Source organism: Dreissena polymorpha, chromosome 7, assembly GCF_020536995.1.
Source record: "Dreissena polymorpha isolate Duluth1 chromosome 7, UMN_Dpol_1.0, whole genome shotgun sequence".
Taxonomy (NCBI): Eukaryota; Metazoa; Mollusca; class Bivalvia; order Myida; family Dreissenidae; genus Dreissena; species Dreissena polymorpha.
In genome coordinates this window covers 37465388-37480406 of record NC_068361.1, presented here as the reverse complement: position 1 = coordinate 37480406, position 15019 = coordinate 37465388, and the positions used below count along the sequence as shown (strand labels likewise).

Below are 15019 nucleotides of genomic sequence, written 5' to 3'. Positions count from 1 at the left end.
TTACTACACCTTTGCACACGTGGAAAACCGCATGATACATATGAGGGATGTGGCCTTAGTGTGAACAATGGTTAAAATACACAACCGTGGTAAATCGATGAAACATGGGTACACTATACCAGATTAACAAAGATCTCAGTAATCAGAGTTAAAATAAATGTTGATCTCTTACAAGCAAACACCTTATTATTCGTAAATTTGGTCCAAATAATTATTAAACATAACAAAGTTTAGTGAATATATAATTATGAATGTTTTATGTTATCACCTTGTCCTCCTGCACGTTGTAATTTACCAGTGTAAACGACGTAACTCTGTTATTATGTTATATAAACTGTATTTGCTCATTCTATCCACACATTGCCAAAATGTTCATTTTGAAATTAACTAAACGGAAATAGAATGGTATGACCCCTCCCTGCAAAAGACTTCGGCTCGAATTACCCAATAATTGTCGGTGTGTGGGATGTCGCATCTGGTGGGAGGGTGGGGCAGTGTTTCTCATCGGTGACTATGATAGAATCCAGACCGAGATTGTTGTTGCCATGGTTACCGACGTATCCCTCGAAAATAATCTGCAGATATTTTGTACGAGAAACATTTTGTCTTCATTAACAAACCAATTTTTTTAATCAATAATAAACAATATACTAATTCTAAAGGATCAATACTTTCACATCTAAGATGATTACATACACAATTCCAGCGCTGATTAAAGTCTTGGTTATGAAACATATGTTGAGTTTTTGTATCTTCACAGAAATGACCTATGCATTTTAACCATTTCCCAATCAGAAGCAAATTGAAAATGGCTATGTGCACCAGCATGAAACCATAACAGCCTGCTAGTAACTCGCAGTCTGTTCAAGTTTTATGCTGTTTGCTGCTCATCAGTATCTAAGGGTTGGAAATGAAACCTTTTAAACTTAAACCTAGCCATGGGAAGGAAACCCCGGACATAACACCTTCCAAAAAAAGCCATCTGGTTGATTTTTGCTGATGAAATTCCTCTCGTTCGTATTCGAATAATCCTCATAAAAATGCTACAACATTCATAGTAACTCACCACAAAGTTGTCCGCAGAACTGAAGGCTACTTGGGCTGTGTTCCATTCGGAGTCTTGCTGTCTGCCTCTAGACCATATATGGTACGGCATGAATCCTTGCACGTGCTTCACGTATACGTTCAGGTTCCCACCATTCGGACCGTCAACTTTGTAATCAAATTTCAGGCAAAAGTCGGTGGAATTTGCGTTCACTTCAATGACCTTGCTTTGTAACAAAGCTCTGTGGCCAGACAAATCGGTTGCATTGATGTATAAACTGCCATCTGAAAATTTCATATATGTACTGTAATAATACTTCAAAATTGCCCCCATACCTACACGTGTTCAAGAAGATGTAAACTCATAACTTCCAAACATATCCCATACTCGTTTAAATATATTTTAAATATTGACGACACATGGACAGTAAAATGTAAAATCATGGTTCCGCGCGTCACGTTTTGGCATTCATGTTACCACTTTCTGGCTGCATAGGCGCATTTTAATTTGTATTTATTATGGGGTAAGTGTAAGGTTCGGCTAGCCCGAAAATCCGTATAAAATCCAAGTGCTTTACATTAACCGTTCCAAGGATGTGATCACAGTTTTAACCCCAATAAAAGCAAAGTGAAAATGGCTTGTGCAACCAGCATAAAACCAGAACAGCCTGCGAGTCACTCGCAGTCTGTTCAGGTATTATGCCGTTTGCTGCTCATTAGTAACTAAGCGTTGGAAATGAGCCTTTAAAACTTGAATTTAGTCAGAAAGGTCTTAAATTAAATTTAACTTTCTGATGGACAACACATGCGTAAAAATATGTATCTAAATGGTCAAGGGTACTATGTTCTGATATAAACGTATATCATAAGAGCACGATTTTGTGTCCTGATTTAGTTTCTAGAGCTTCATTGTTTGTTGTATTACTATCTTAAAAGAGGGCGGCTGTATGTACTTTGTTGCAAAAAAGCGATAAATGCATAACATATGTCGCACAATGTTTTCTATATCGACATTCCAAATGCATTACATGTTTTCTTTTAATAAACATTATATTTTCCTCTACTGTTCATGCATACAACTTCGGTCTCATTATGGACTCCATCGTTTATGGAATGTTTCTCGACATATTTGTATATGGTTACATTATATAACATCGTATGGGGTGATATCATATTTGAAAGGGTATCGTTACCGAAGTTTCATATCATTACTTCGTGCTCATTTGCCCACGACATTCTGATAAAAGTCTAATACGAAACACCCATTACAGTTAATCTGCCAATCCTATTGGAAATTGCCTTTTTTCTGGAGGTGGCAAACTGTAAAAATAAGGCCCACGAATTGGACGCACCCTTCACCTACTTTGGTGGCCCGTTGTGTTGATTAGCCAATCGTATTTGTCGTCGATATTCAAATTATGCCAACCGCAAATGGAGTTGGCATCGAAATCACAACTGTGGTTCACGTCTGTAAAAGACCACCTAAGTCTATTCAGTTCAAGAAATAAATAACAGGAGTTTGTAATTTAAGTATGTAAACAGTTCCTAAACTACGGTGACGATATATATATATATATATATATATATATATATATATATATATATATATATATATATATATATATATATATATATATATATACATGTACATTTAGCATACGGGTCTGAAAATTATTTTATTATATTTTAATTAAATTAACGTTTATGTTGTGCTCTCCATCCGATCATTTGCTTGCCTTTTGTTTGTGAACTGAATAAGCTGCTGATTCCTCGTGTACAATAAAGTACAGTTGAGTTTTTACACGTGTACACTATTTACAAGCATTAAATAATGTGTATGAATGGTGATAAATGACGAGAATAATGAAAATGAAATGATCAAATTTGTGTTGGTAGAGGTTTTTTAAGCTGCAGAGAGACAGTAATTGCTTGGATAATTATGTCAATTTGTTAGACCCTCAACATCTTGCCACCACGGCTTTCTCTTGTTAACATCTTTCATATTTTTAACGTGTGAGGAAACCGAACACGGTGTCATTTTCTTTGCACTGTTTGAATCCTTTTTTTATCGAACTGTGAGGGAACCGATAAATAAACATATCGGTACCATTTTTTTAGTTTAATTCAAAATTACACAAAAATGGTTTATTTGGTATATATAACTATTCAAAATAAAACTCTTACACTGATATCAATAAATAAATAAGTTTATATCATTAAGATGTTGCGCTGTCAAATCTTATTTCTTTGCTTTTTTAAAATCACGCTAACTGAATCTTTGTGACGTCATGACAGCCACATATTGTAGTTACCGCGAATGCAAAGTTTGGGATAAAAATACCTTTGCAGAAGAAGCCCTCTGGCGGGGACTCGATATTCAGCAGCACGCATTCGTCGCCCTTCCTGCATGGGTTTTCAAGACAAGGATCTTGAAAAAAGAAAAAAGCCCATTTGTTTCATTTTTCTAAGAGCATTCAACCATTTTAGACAGCAGATCGGAAGGTCATTATTAAAGTGCGTGAAAAGGCACTTTTTAATGGATGTTTGTTTTGTCAAAGTAAGATAATGTTTAATACATGTTTACTTCTGCATGCTATACATAATAAACTGTCATGAATAATGGCTAAACTATGTTGAAGTGTTACCATCAATAATCTAATAGTAAATACGGATTTTCTTTCAAAATTTCGATGTAAAATTAAAACAATCATATGTGTCACGTACACATGATCATTGAATAAAGAGTTAATATCCAAACTGATAACAACGCTTAAAACATCGAAGATAATGCTGTCACGCGCTTACAAAAATTTATTAATTTGTATGGATAAACATAACAATTTAATCGAGTAGATGAAGTAAACTTCTGTCCAATTAGCTGTGGAAATCAATTGAGAAACAAGATGCTAAAAAAGTATTTTGCTGAGTGTTTGTTTACATATGGAACAGCAAAGGTATCAATGCCACTGTGCGTGATATCAATACCAATGCGTAATCAGTGAAAATGTAATGCCCTTATTTACCTCTAGTTAAATATCAATTTATAGACTTCATTTCTTAAAGCCACTTATACACATACATTGATCCACTAAACGGTTAATACTAGTATTAAACCACCAATGATATACCTTTCAAAACATATATAATAATTAGAGAAAATTCACTTCTAAGTACACGTTTTATGAACTCACAAATCAATGGCGAGATAACTAGCTAAACAAAATGACGTTCCACCACAGGATGTAGAAAAACTCAAAGCCTAGGCTATGATTACATTGATACATTTTTACCAATAAATCAAAGCAAATAAATCTACAAGAAAAAAACTTTCCTAAAGTTTTACTTCATATCCTTATCAGACCATGATAAGATACTAAATTAAATATAATCTTTTTTTCGTGTCCGCTAATGAATGTAGAATCACCAATTTTAAGTATTAAAGGTAAATCGTCGGACCCAACCTGTTTTTCCATACACGAAATACTCAACTTCGGTAGATTAGGCTTGGAAACTTCTCAATTATTAGTAAGCATTTAATTCATTTGTTGGCCAAATCATCACATAAAACATCTATGACTTAAGTCTGACAACATTTACCTTTAACCTTTAATAAATGTGAAACGAGTGGGTCGTTTCCTAAACAAAATATTCCTAAGTGTAGCGTTACGATATGGTAATGGAGTGGTCGGAAACATTTACCATGACCGTGTACAAACGCAGATATACAATTTTATTTAAAAGACACGACATTCTTCTTTTAAATCGCGTGTACATCAGGACCTGTGTACTCATTTTAGCATGGTACAGTAACTGCTTTGAATAAGCCAAATGTATCATCATTACTATTCAGGGGACATTTCGTTCATTTATTGTGATGACCGATCCAAGAATGCTACACAAACATGTAGAGGAATACCTTTTTGAAGAAGAAAAACATACACACAAAACTTCATGCCGACGAATTGAAATGATCCTACTAGAGTTTTTTTCCAACACTTTTTATTTCGTAATTGCAAACAAGTGCACGTACAGTATGAATTTTATCAATAATGCTGTGCAATCCGAAACAACAAAAACAAGCATGTAATGCAACCAGCTCATATTTAAAGTTATACAAATGTATATATTAGTAGTCAATAACGGACCATATAAGTAGTGAAGTGTCTTGTAAACTTAACAATTATATGAAGTTGATTCTACAATAGTAAACAATTCACAGTACTATCCATGGTGGGATACTGCACAGTACTATCCATGGTGGGATACTGCACAGTACTATCCATGGTGGGATACTGCACAGTACTATCCATGGTGGGATACTGCACAGTACTATCCATGGTGGGATACTGCACAGTACTATCCATGGTGGGATACTGCACAGTACTATCCATGGTGGGATACTGCACAGTACTATCCATGGTGGGATACTGCACAGTACTATCCATGGTGGGATACTGCACAGTACTATCCATGGTGGGATACTGCACAGTACTATCCATGGTGGGATACTGCACAGTACTATCCATGGTGGGATACTGCACAGTAATATCCATGGTGGGATACTGCACAGTACTATCCATGGTGGGATACTGCACAGTACTATCCATGGTGGGATACTGCACAGTACTATCCATGGTGGGATACTGCACAGTACTATCCATGGCGGGATACTGCACAGTACTATCCATGGCGGGATACTGATCTGTTACGTTAGCAGCTGCTCACAGTACTATCCATGGTGGGATACTGATCTGTTACGTTAGCAGCTGATGAAAGCGTTGTATTTCTTTAGTTTCAATCACTAATTGGGAATCAATGTATGAAATAACTAAGTGAACTATGCTTACTGAAGGTTGTGCAATTGTTCCCTTGGTATGCGTTCGGATTGATCCCGTCGTCAGAGCAGTAGCAGTAGTACGGATTGATACTTGTGAAACATAGCCCATGTGCGCAGGGATTCGGATCACAGTGATCAATGACTAAAATAGATAGATATTCATTGAAATGAGTTAACATATATTCCTTGTTCGATAATTATCTGTTCACCACAGGCCGTTTTACCGTAATACAATGAATAAATAGATTGGTACTGGTATTGATAATTGTTCACAACAAGCCGTTTTACCGTTCTACAATGAATAAATAGATTGGTACTGGTATTGATAAACATAATGATCTATATTAACCCTTTGCATGCTGGGAAATTTGTCGTCTGCTAAAATGTCGTCTGCTAAATTTCTAAAATGATAGTTTTCTTCGATTTTTTTTCAAAGAATACTATCAAAATAGCAAACAGTTTGGATCCAGATGAGACGCCACGTTCTGTGGCGTCTCATCTGGATCCAAACTGTTTGCAAAGGCCTTCAAAATTCGGTTCCAGCACTGAAAGAGTTAACATTCACAAATTGTTGCGACATAGATTCAGATTAAAATGCATCATGAAATATATTCTATTATATACAATATTGTAACAATAAAAAACATTAAGAAACCATTACACGGGGATATTGACCTTACAAATGACAACTAGCAATATTGTGTCATTGTCATTGTCAGTCCTTAACAGATGCTTAAAACCTTTTTTTTAATATTTAAATATAAAGATTGGTTTTATTAAGGAACCATTTGCATTTACTTATTTATAGCTCAATAATCACACGAGGATGACAATATTTCATATCAAAGCAATGCAAAAACAAAAAATTACGATACAATACTTTATTAAATGTGCAGGTGCGTTAATTCATTTAAACAAAATCACCATAACACCATATTGGCATGATGTGGCGATAACAAAAAAAAACACAACAGTATATAAAATATTAACAAAAATACAATTACAAAATTTAATATTTTATTTTAAATATTATGAAGTATCTGAACCTACTCCTTTTATTTTGGCATTATGCCTTTATCAAAACAATGGAAAATATCTGTAAACTACATTTTTACGACTTTTGACAGCACAATTGAAATTGAAATTGTGCTGTCAAATGACGTACAAATGTAGTGTACATATATTTTCCATGGTTTTGATAAATGCATATTGCCGAAACGTTAAATTAAAGGAGTAGAATCAAAGATTTATTATTATTTAATATCCCTTAGTATAATTCAACTGAGCTATTATGAAGCCGATACACTTTCTTATAGCAATCATGCAAACTCCACCACAGAAACGGCTTTTTACTAGGGCACATGACAAATATTATCAAACATTTTTCATTTTGAACACGGCACGACACAAAGCTTTGCATGCGTCAAGCCGCACATATTATGAAAATAATTTTTCCACTTTGGCACAAGACAAGCCCCATGTTATTATCGTGATTTTTGGCACATAAAAAGCCACATACCTATATCATAATTGTACATATGGCCACACGCAAACCACATTATAATAATTATTTACACACGGCCAAGAAATGTAATATTATCATAATGTTACCGTTTTGGCACGTGGTTCCGTAATATTCCTTCTGGCAGTTACACGAGAAGTTGACAGAATCCAAACTATGTCGCTTACATATCCCAGAATTCAGGCATGGGTTGAACGTACACGGATCTTATCAAAGATAAGTCATAACAAAAAAGAAAAGTAAATACAAAAGAATTATTTTTTATCTCAGCAGCTATCTTTTTGTACCCTTTTTTTATTGAACGAGTTTGCAAAACACTTAAAGCTAACTTTCAACTTCTCTTTTCTCGACGATTTTAATTACTTATAATATGGAATAACAACGACAGACATGCTTTGATTCAATCACTTGCTTTAAGCAACAACATTTTTACCCCCTGTAGCTTAAAATAAGTATTGGCCGTAATATTGTCAATATACAAATTTCTGGTCTCGTAACTATTTGCCTATAGAATGTTTTAAAGTTTTTTTTCCATGATTTGACTCACTGACACAGATTGTAATCCAATATGACACAATCAATATTCTCAAATATAAAAATTATGTGTATGTGGCATCAAGATACAGTCATAAATGTGGCTTTTAATTGTTAACACAACTTGACTCAAATTCGAACTTTCAATATATCTTGTCAATAAAGACATCCTGATAAGGTTTCCTAAAGCTTTAATAATAAGTGTGGCCCCTAGAGAGGATACACGTTTTTGTTAAAGATACAACCAAATAAGATAGTTTTAATCTGACTGCTCGATATTATGTTGTCTATGTGTTGTAAGGATAACAGTGCAGACCACAATTAATCAAGATTACGAAACACTGGCCTCTAGACTATAAACAAGCTAACTTTGATTAAGATCTTTCAGTCTTAACAAGCCGAAAGTATTGGAACACTTAAAACAAAGCCAATTTAAAACATATTATTATGGTGAGTACGAGATATAGATAGCTAAAGACGTTTAATTCCTGGAATATTGTACATTTGCTATTTTTTAATTAAATTCAAGAATGTAGCACAGTTGTTTAAATGTTTAATCACTGGGAATAATAATGTGCACAATAAGGAACTTGGAAAAAGAATACGAAATACAGTTTTAAGGTTCTTTATAATCATCGTAGGGTTACAATATTGATTATGTTTGTTAGTTGCATATAAAAATAAAGGATGTAGTTCACAATACCAAACGTTTTGATATAAATATTTAATAAACTTATAACTTATAAACTTATAAGTCGCCGGGTTTCAAATAAAAGATCGAATCTCTTGGTTGATAAGACTTTGTGAACAACATTCTTCTTTTATTCTTACAAAATAGAGAGTTTGTATGTGTATGGAAAATCGGACAAACTATAAAAGAAGTATAATCAGAACGTTTTCAACCCTTTGCATTCTGGGAAATTTGTCGTCTGCTACAATGTCGTCTGCTGAATTTCTAAAATTAGCATTTTCTTCGATTTTTTTCAAAGAATACTATCAGAATAGCAAACAGTTTGGATCCAGATGAGACGCCACGTTCTGTGGCGTCTCATCTGGATCCAAACTGTTTGCAAAGGCCTTCAAAATTCGGTTCCCGCACTGAAAGAGTTAAAAATCACAGAACGAGTACATGGCAAACCTTCAGCAATCAAAAATTAAGGAATAGACAACACAATCACAATTTAATATTTGAAATAAAGTAGAAAATACCTGGTGCAATAATTTCGAAATCAAAGCAATACTCAGACGTCTGTTCTCTGAAGTAAATATAAATACTGCAATCACTTATTATATAATAATGAATTAAGTTATTATCTTTGTCATATTCTTCACAATGTTATGCTCCTTTGTGACATCATACCGTCATGCAATATACATTTATGTCACTATAACATTATATAATGTGTTGTACCTTTGGATAAATATAACAAAATATAAATGTGCCTGTTTTTGTCGACTAAGTTCTTGCAGTTTTAATAAATTTTCAACAGGGAAACAACTATTAGACAAACTGTGCAACGCGTGTTTTGCGTGGGCAGACAATTACATAATTTTGATTTCAGTTGAAACAACCTCACGTTCACTTCTTTCAAATATAAACTTTAATAGAATGCAGTGCATTAATATTTCGCCCCATTGGAGCAAAAAGGTACCATGTGCCTCAATGTCATATGGTACCTATTTGCAGCAAGGGGATGATATTTATATAGTGACTCGCGACTAGCATGGCAGAGAAAAAAGTATTCCCCTAAAGATGTGCTTGGTAATTTCGCTGAAAGGTTTGTAAAGCACGTGACTTGCCCTGAAATCGTCGCAGCCTGTATGCAGATGAGATATTGACTTCCGGGGACTCCGTGACGTACCACAAGTTCCGTCTTGTAGATGTCGTGAAGAATCTTCGTGACGTCATTGAATTTAGTGAAGTTCATTGAGGACTGAGTCACTCGAACGTTTTTCACTGTACTGAAAAAAATGGGAGTGCTCTGTGAAAAGGGGGTTTAATGCATGTGCGGAAAGTGTCGTCCCAGATTTGCCTGTGCGGACTGCAATGCTAATCTGGGACGACACTTTCCGCCTAAACTGGATTTTTGCTATTAAGTGACTTTTTGAACACGAAAAATACCATACAAGCGGAAAGCGGACTGCATAGGCTAATCTGGGACGCCACTTTACGCACATGCATTAATCCCCCATTTCACAGAGCACGGCCTAATCATATAAATATAAATAGGCCAGTTTAACTGCGGCATTCAAGCGATAATTCACGTCATTACATCACGAGAGGCGAACGTATGTATTTATTCATGTTATAAAACATTTAAAATAAAACGTGCGGTTAAATGATATCATTCTGCGAATTTTAATGACCTCAGTTTTGCTATTGTTTTTAAGCATCGCTAGTTTAAACTAAAAAGCAGAAAAATATGGTTTAAAAGGGTTAAATAGACTGGACGAATGCTAATAGAGTCTAATTTTCTTAAAGTGAGGTTATCTGAAACTGATTGATAAAAACGGCATCCTTTTTGTGTTTTTTGCTGGAGGATCACGTGGATTTTCAAATGGTACGCCACATTACATATAATATTAAATTGATATTACCATTCGACTCTAAGGTGGTCATACTTCCATCGTTTGCATTTGTTTATAAAACGAAGATGAAGTAATATAAAAAATATTGAAGGAAAACCTTACACTAATCTGTTGTTTACTAACGTTACCTGTTACGTTACCAATTTATATATTGCATTATTTTGTTTCCCAATATCACACATTATTTTTCGGGTGAAAAGTACTTTATTACCAAAACCATAAGGAATATCACCAAACCCACAATGCTTCATTTACCCGAGGTGGTGCTATCGATAATAATGTATGTATTGCTAAAACATACTGGTTTAATAAACACATCTTTTTGCAACAACGTGACTTTTTTATGAGCTGAATTCAGCAATAAGCTAGCGTTAACAAAAGGACGCGTTCATAATGCTAGGAAAAAATACGTATCCGTACGTATTATATCGTTGTTACAAATAAAATGTAGCATACCTTTTTGACTTTATAAATATTGGTAATATGCATGTCGAGTTTGCAGTGCACTTCACAACATCTTTCATTTCGGGGACATCAACGAAATAGGGTCCATTCTGTAACATAGACCAAATAAATGAAAACTGTCATCAAATCAAACTACGTTCATGTATATTTTCATATGAAAAACATAGCTAACCATTTGCAAAACATCTAAGGACCTCAGCCATTATTAAATAAGTTACTTCGTACATTGTTTCCAGCAAATTTAGCTCTATTTAAAAATTATCACTCAAATTAAACATCTCATACATTAGACTTGATCTCCATAAGCACCGTGAATGACAGGTATTCAAGCGACCTTTTCAAGTTATGCTAAATTGACAACATTGATATTTTTTCAGATTTTCAAATTTTCGTGTAAGATATGATATTTGCGAGGACACACTCATTTTGAACATTAAGTATGCTCTAAAATATACATAATCTGCATCAAGTATCATCGAATATACCTTCATTATGCAATAAACATTTGCATTTATTATAAGCTTTAACCATCAGACCGTGTCGGTGACATTACAACACTATTATCCTGATTCTCTGTTTCTACCGCCTACCGATGGCTCTTGCGTTCCGGGAAATACTTGTTCTACAAAATTGAATATCATTCATACATACGAGCCTTGTTCTGAGAAAACTGGGCTTTATGCATGTGCGTAAAGTGTCGTCCTAGATTAGCCTGTGCAGTTCCTCCTTACCCAAAATAAAGTTAAGGCGGAAAGTGTCGTCCCTGATTAGCCAGTGCGGACTGCACAGGCTTATCTGGGACGACACTTTACGCGCCTGTATTATGCCCAGTTTTCTCTGAACGCGACCCATACGTAAGCATTATACGTGTTATTTTCAATGATCTGATTTAATAAACAAAATGAGAAAACTATTCAAACATTGTTAAAAGTTGTATTTTCTTTTTAATCAATGTTGCAAGGTTTTTTATCGTTCAGAAAGTTGTTTTTCTTTGGCCTTACCTTTAAATTCAAGAATGTAGCACAGTTGCTCAGGCGTTTCAACACTGAGAACAAACAAGTAAACAATGATGAAACATTACTTAACAATACGAAATAAAGTTTTAAAGGGGCCGTCCAACAGATAAAGCGTCGTATCGACGCGATTCGATATTTTGGGAAACTACGAGGATTGCTTATACACCCCAGGAAACCCGATACCTTGCGAGTCGTGTAATACCATAGGGGACTGTGGTGTGCATTTCGGCATGAACATAAATAGGGTAAGTAAATTGGAAAAATTAAATTTTTAAAAGTCCAATTTGAAACAACTGTGTATTAACATTGATAACACAGGTATTGGCCGACATGTAGAAAAAATCCTGACAAATTTTCTTAAAAAATGAGCGAAATGTGGCTCCCTGAAGTAGAAGATCGGGCAAAACGGACCATGTTCAGGCATTTAGGGGAGAAAAAACTGTTTAAATTTGCAAGCCACTGCAATAACTAAAGGATTTATACAAACTTTCACATGTCTGCCATAACCTCTCAGCAGGGTTTCTCCAGAAAACTATTTATTGTGGAGAAATTTGCGTTTTTAATGACCATGTTGGGAAAACATGGATACCATCTGGTGAAGACCAGGAAACCTTATGTGTGCAGTGACTTTATAATTCTTTTTCAGCCATTTTGTTACAATTTCTTTGCTTTGTAGAGGCATACAGTAAGTGTATGTGGGCACATATGCATTCAGATGTACTTTTAATGCCTTATATATGATCAATAGTGCCTTTTCAACATTCTCGAGTTTTATTTCTTTTTACCAACACTATTTTGGAAAATATAAAGAAAGACTTGACTGCTTTGTCGCATTTATTAATTGGTTAGGTACATTAAAATGATGTGTTAATAAGTGTATATGGGGTTTATAATTGTATAATATTTATGTGGCGTGTTCTGAGACTTTTGATGCTTATTCGACAAGTGTCATAATGAGAAAAACTCATTTGAAATGACGTCGCTAAACTTGCGCTTAATTTTGTTTAGATTGCCTTAAGTTTTCTGTGATTTTACTGTTAAGAGTATTTAAGTAACATAAATTTCGTCACAGACTGTCCTTGGAAAGAATTGTCTATCAAACAAATATTTGATTTTGACCTTAAAATTAATTTCAATGAGCTGACTTGTTACTCCCCTTTTAACGAATTTGGCCATTGCTTTATATAGCCGCAAACAAGACTTCAACACATGGGGTTGATACCGATTTTATACATTTAACCACACAAAGTACAGTTGATTAAAAGAATAACACGTACCTTGTTCACAGACAAGTTTAATCATTGTTATGAATTCGAGAAGGATATTTGCTGGAAAACTGTACAGATAAGTTATTAAATTATTGAACTTTTAGTCATTTGTTAAAACATTATGTTTTTGTTATTTTAAGTGTTTCAATTTTAACGTAATTCCCTATGTGTTCGATAACTGGATTGTCCACCATATTGTCAATAATAACCGCAAGGGGAGTTAGACAGTATAGATAGATAGATATCTGACCTTCTTGAGAAGAAGTTTGATAAGTTATAAAAACCACACCACCAGAAAACACTAAGCATGTCTGCTAAATGCATGTGAAATATTAAGAGGATGAAATGGAAAAATGTGCAAAAGCAACTATTCCTGTCTGTCCCACTTGCAGATGTAATAATGCAAGTTGCCAACAAAAAATGGGACTAATAAAAGCTCATATTACAGCTAGTTGCTGTAACAAATTTACAATCACAAGCAGTCTTTGATTTTGTGCAATGACAATGATAGATTTTAGAGTAACAATAGCTCTCATGTTGATATAATATGTTTGAATGTTGAAGACATTTTACCTATACTCACTTTATTACAGTATGCATTTTTAATAATTTATATTCCATTCCACAATAACAGCTTGTGGGGGGGGGGGGGGGGGGGGCAACACTAGCATTGTGATACAATGTAATTTAAGCACAAACTGGCAAACGAGTTAGTTATTAAGATAAAACTATCATCTTTACATGTCTAAAGTGGACATTGAATAACCACATTATATATAAGACAAAGGATTCAAGTTTCTGAAATGATGTTGGATGACAGCCAAATAATATCATTGAATGTATTAAAAAGCATTAAAAGTACATTTGTATGCATATGTGCCCACATACACTTACTATAGGCCACTACAAAGCAAAGAAACTGCATTAAAATGGCTAAAAATTAGGTTTTTGTCACAAAAAAGAATTATGAAGTCACTGCACACATATGGTTTCCTAGTCTTCACCAGATGGTATCCATGTTTTCCCAACATGGTCATTAAAAACGCAAATTTCTCCACAATAAATAGTTTTCTGGAGAAACCCTGCTGAGAGGTTATGGTAGACATGTGAAAGTTTGTATAAATCCTTTAATTATTGCAGTGGCTTGCAAATTAAAGCAGTTTTTTCTCCCCTAAATGCCTGAACATGGCCCGTTTTGCCCGATCTTCTACTTCAGGGAGCCACATTTCGCTCATTTTTTAAGAAAATTTGTCAGGATTTTTTCTACATGTCGGCCAATACCTTTGTTATCAATGCTAATACACAGTTGTTTCAAATTGGACTTTTAAAAATTTAATTTTTCCAATTTACTTACCCTATTTATGTTCATGCCGAAATGCACACCACAGTCCCCTATGGTATTACACGACTCGCAAGGTATCGAGTTTCCTGGGGTGTTATATAGTAAAACAATGCATCCGCTCTTAATATAAGTGTGGATGGTCGAGTGGTCTAAGCGGGTGGCTGTTTACTCCAGGAATGCAGGGGTCCGAGCCCTGTTGGGGGTTCCTTTTTTTACTTTTTAAAAATTGTAATCTTTTTTTCTTACTAGAGATTTTTAGTTCAAATGTTTAAATTTATCAATACAAAGCATTTAAAGCATTTAATGACAAGCTTCAATACATGCAAAAATCTGTTGGACGGCCCCTTTAAGGTATTGCTCGAAAATTGGTAATTCACGACATATGCATTTGATTTTTTTAAT

At 34.5% G+C, this 15019-nt stretch overlaps 1 protein-coding gene across 1 annotated transcript in view; it reads right to left on the bottom strand.

The window, feature by feature from the left end:
* Positions 1–317: 317 nt before the first annotated feature.
* LOC127839050 (uncharacterized) overlaps positions 318–15019 on the bottom strand; it is a 28480-nt gene continuing 13778 nt past the window's right edge. The window contains exons 11-21 of the mRNA XM_052367210.1: positions 11993–12036; positions 11582–11613; positions 10983–11080; positions 9738–9899; positions 9147–9193; positions 7493–7609; positions 5892–6023; positions 3386–3472; positions 2408–2512; positions 1067–1329; positions 318–575 (exon numbers count right to left, since the gene is read on the bottom strand). Coding sequence (XP_052223170.1) covers positions 441–575; positions 1067–1329; positions 2408–2512; positions 3386–3472; positions 5892–6023; positions 7493–7609; positions 9147–9193; positions 9738–9899; positions 10983–11080; positions 11582–11613; positions 11993–12036 — 1222 coding nt within the window. The 3' untranslated portion in view covers positions 318–440. The remainder of the gene's footprint in view (positions 576–1066; positions 1330–2407; positions 2513–3385; positions 3473–5891; positions 6024–7492; positions 7610–9146; positions 9194–9737; positions 9900–10982; positions 11081–11581; positions 11614–11992; positions 12037–15019) is intronic.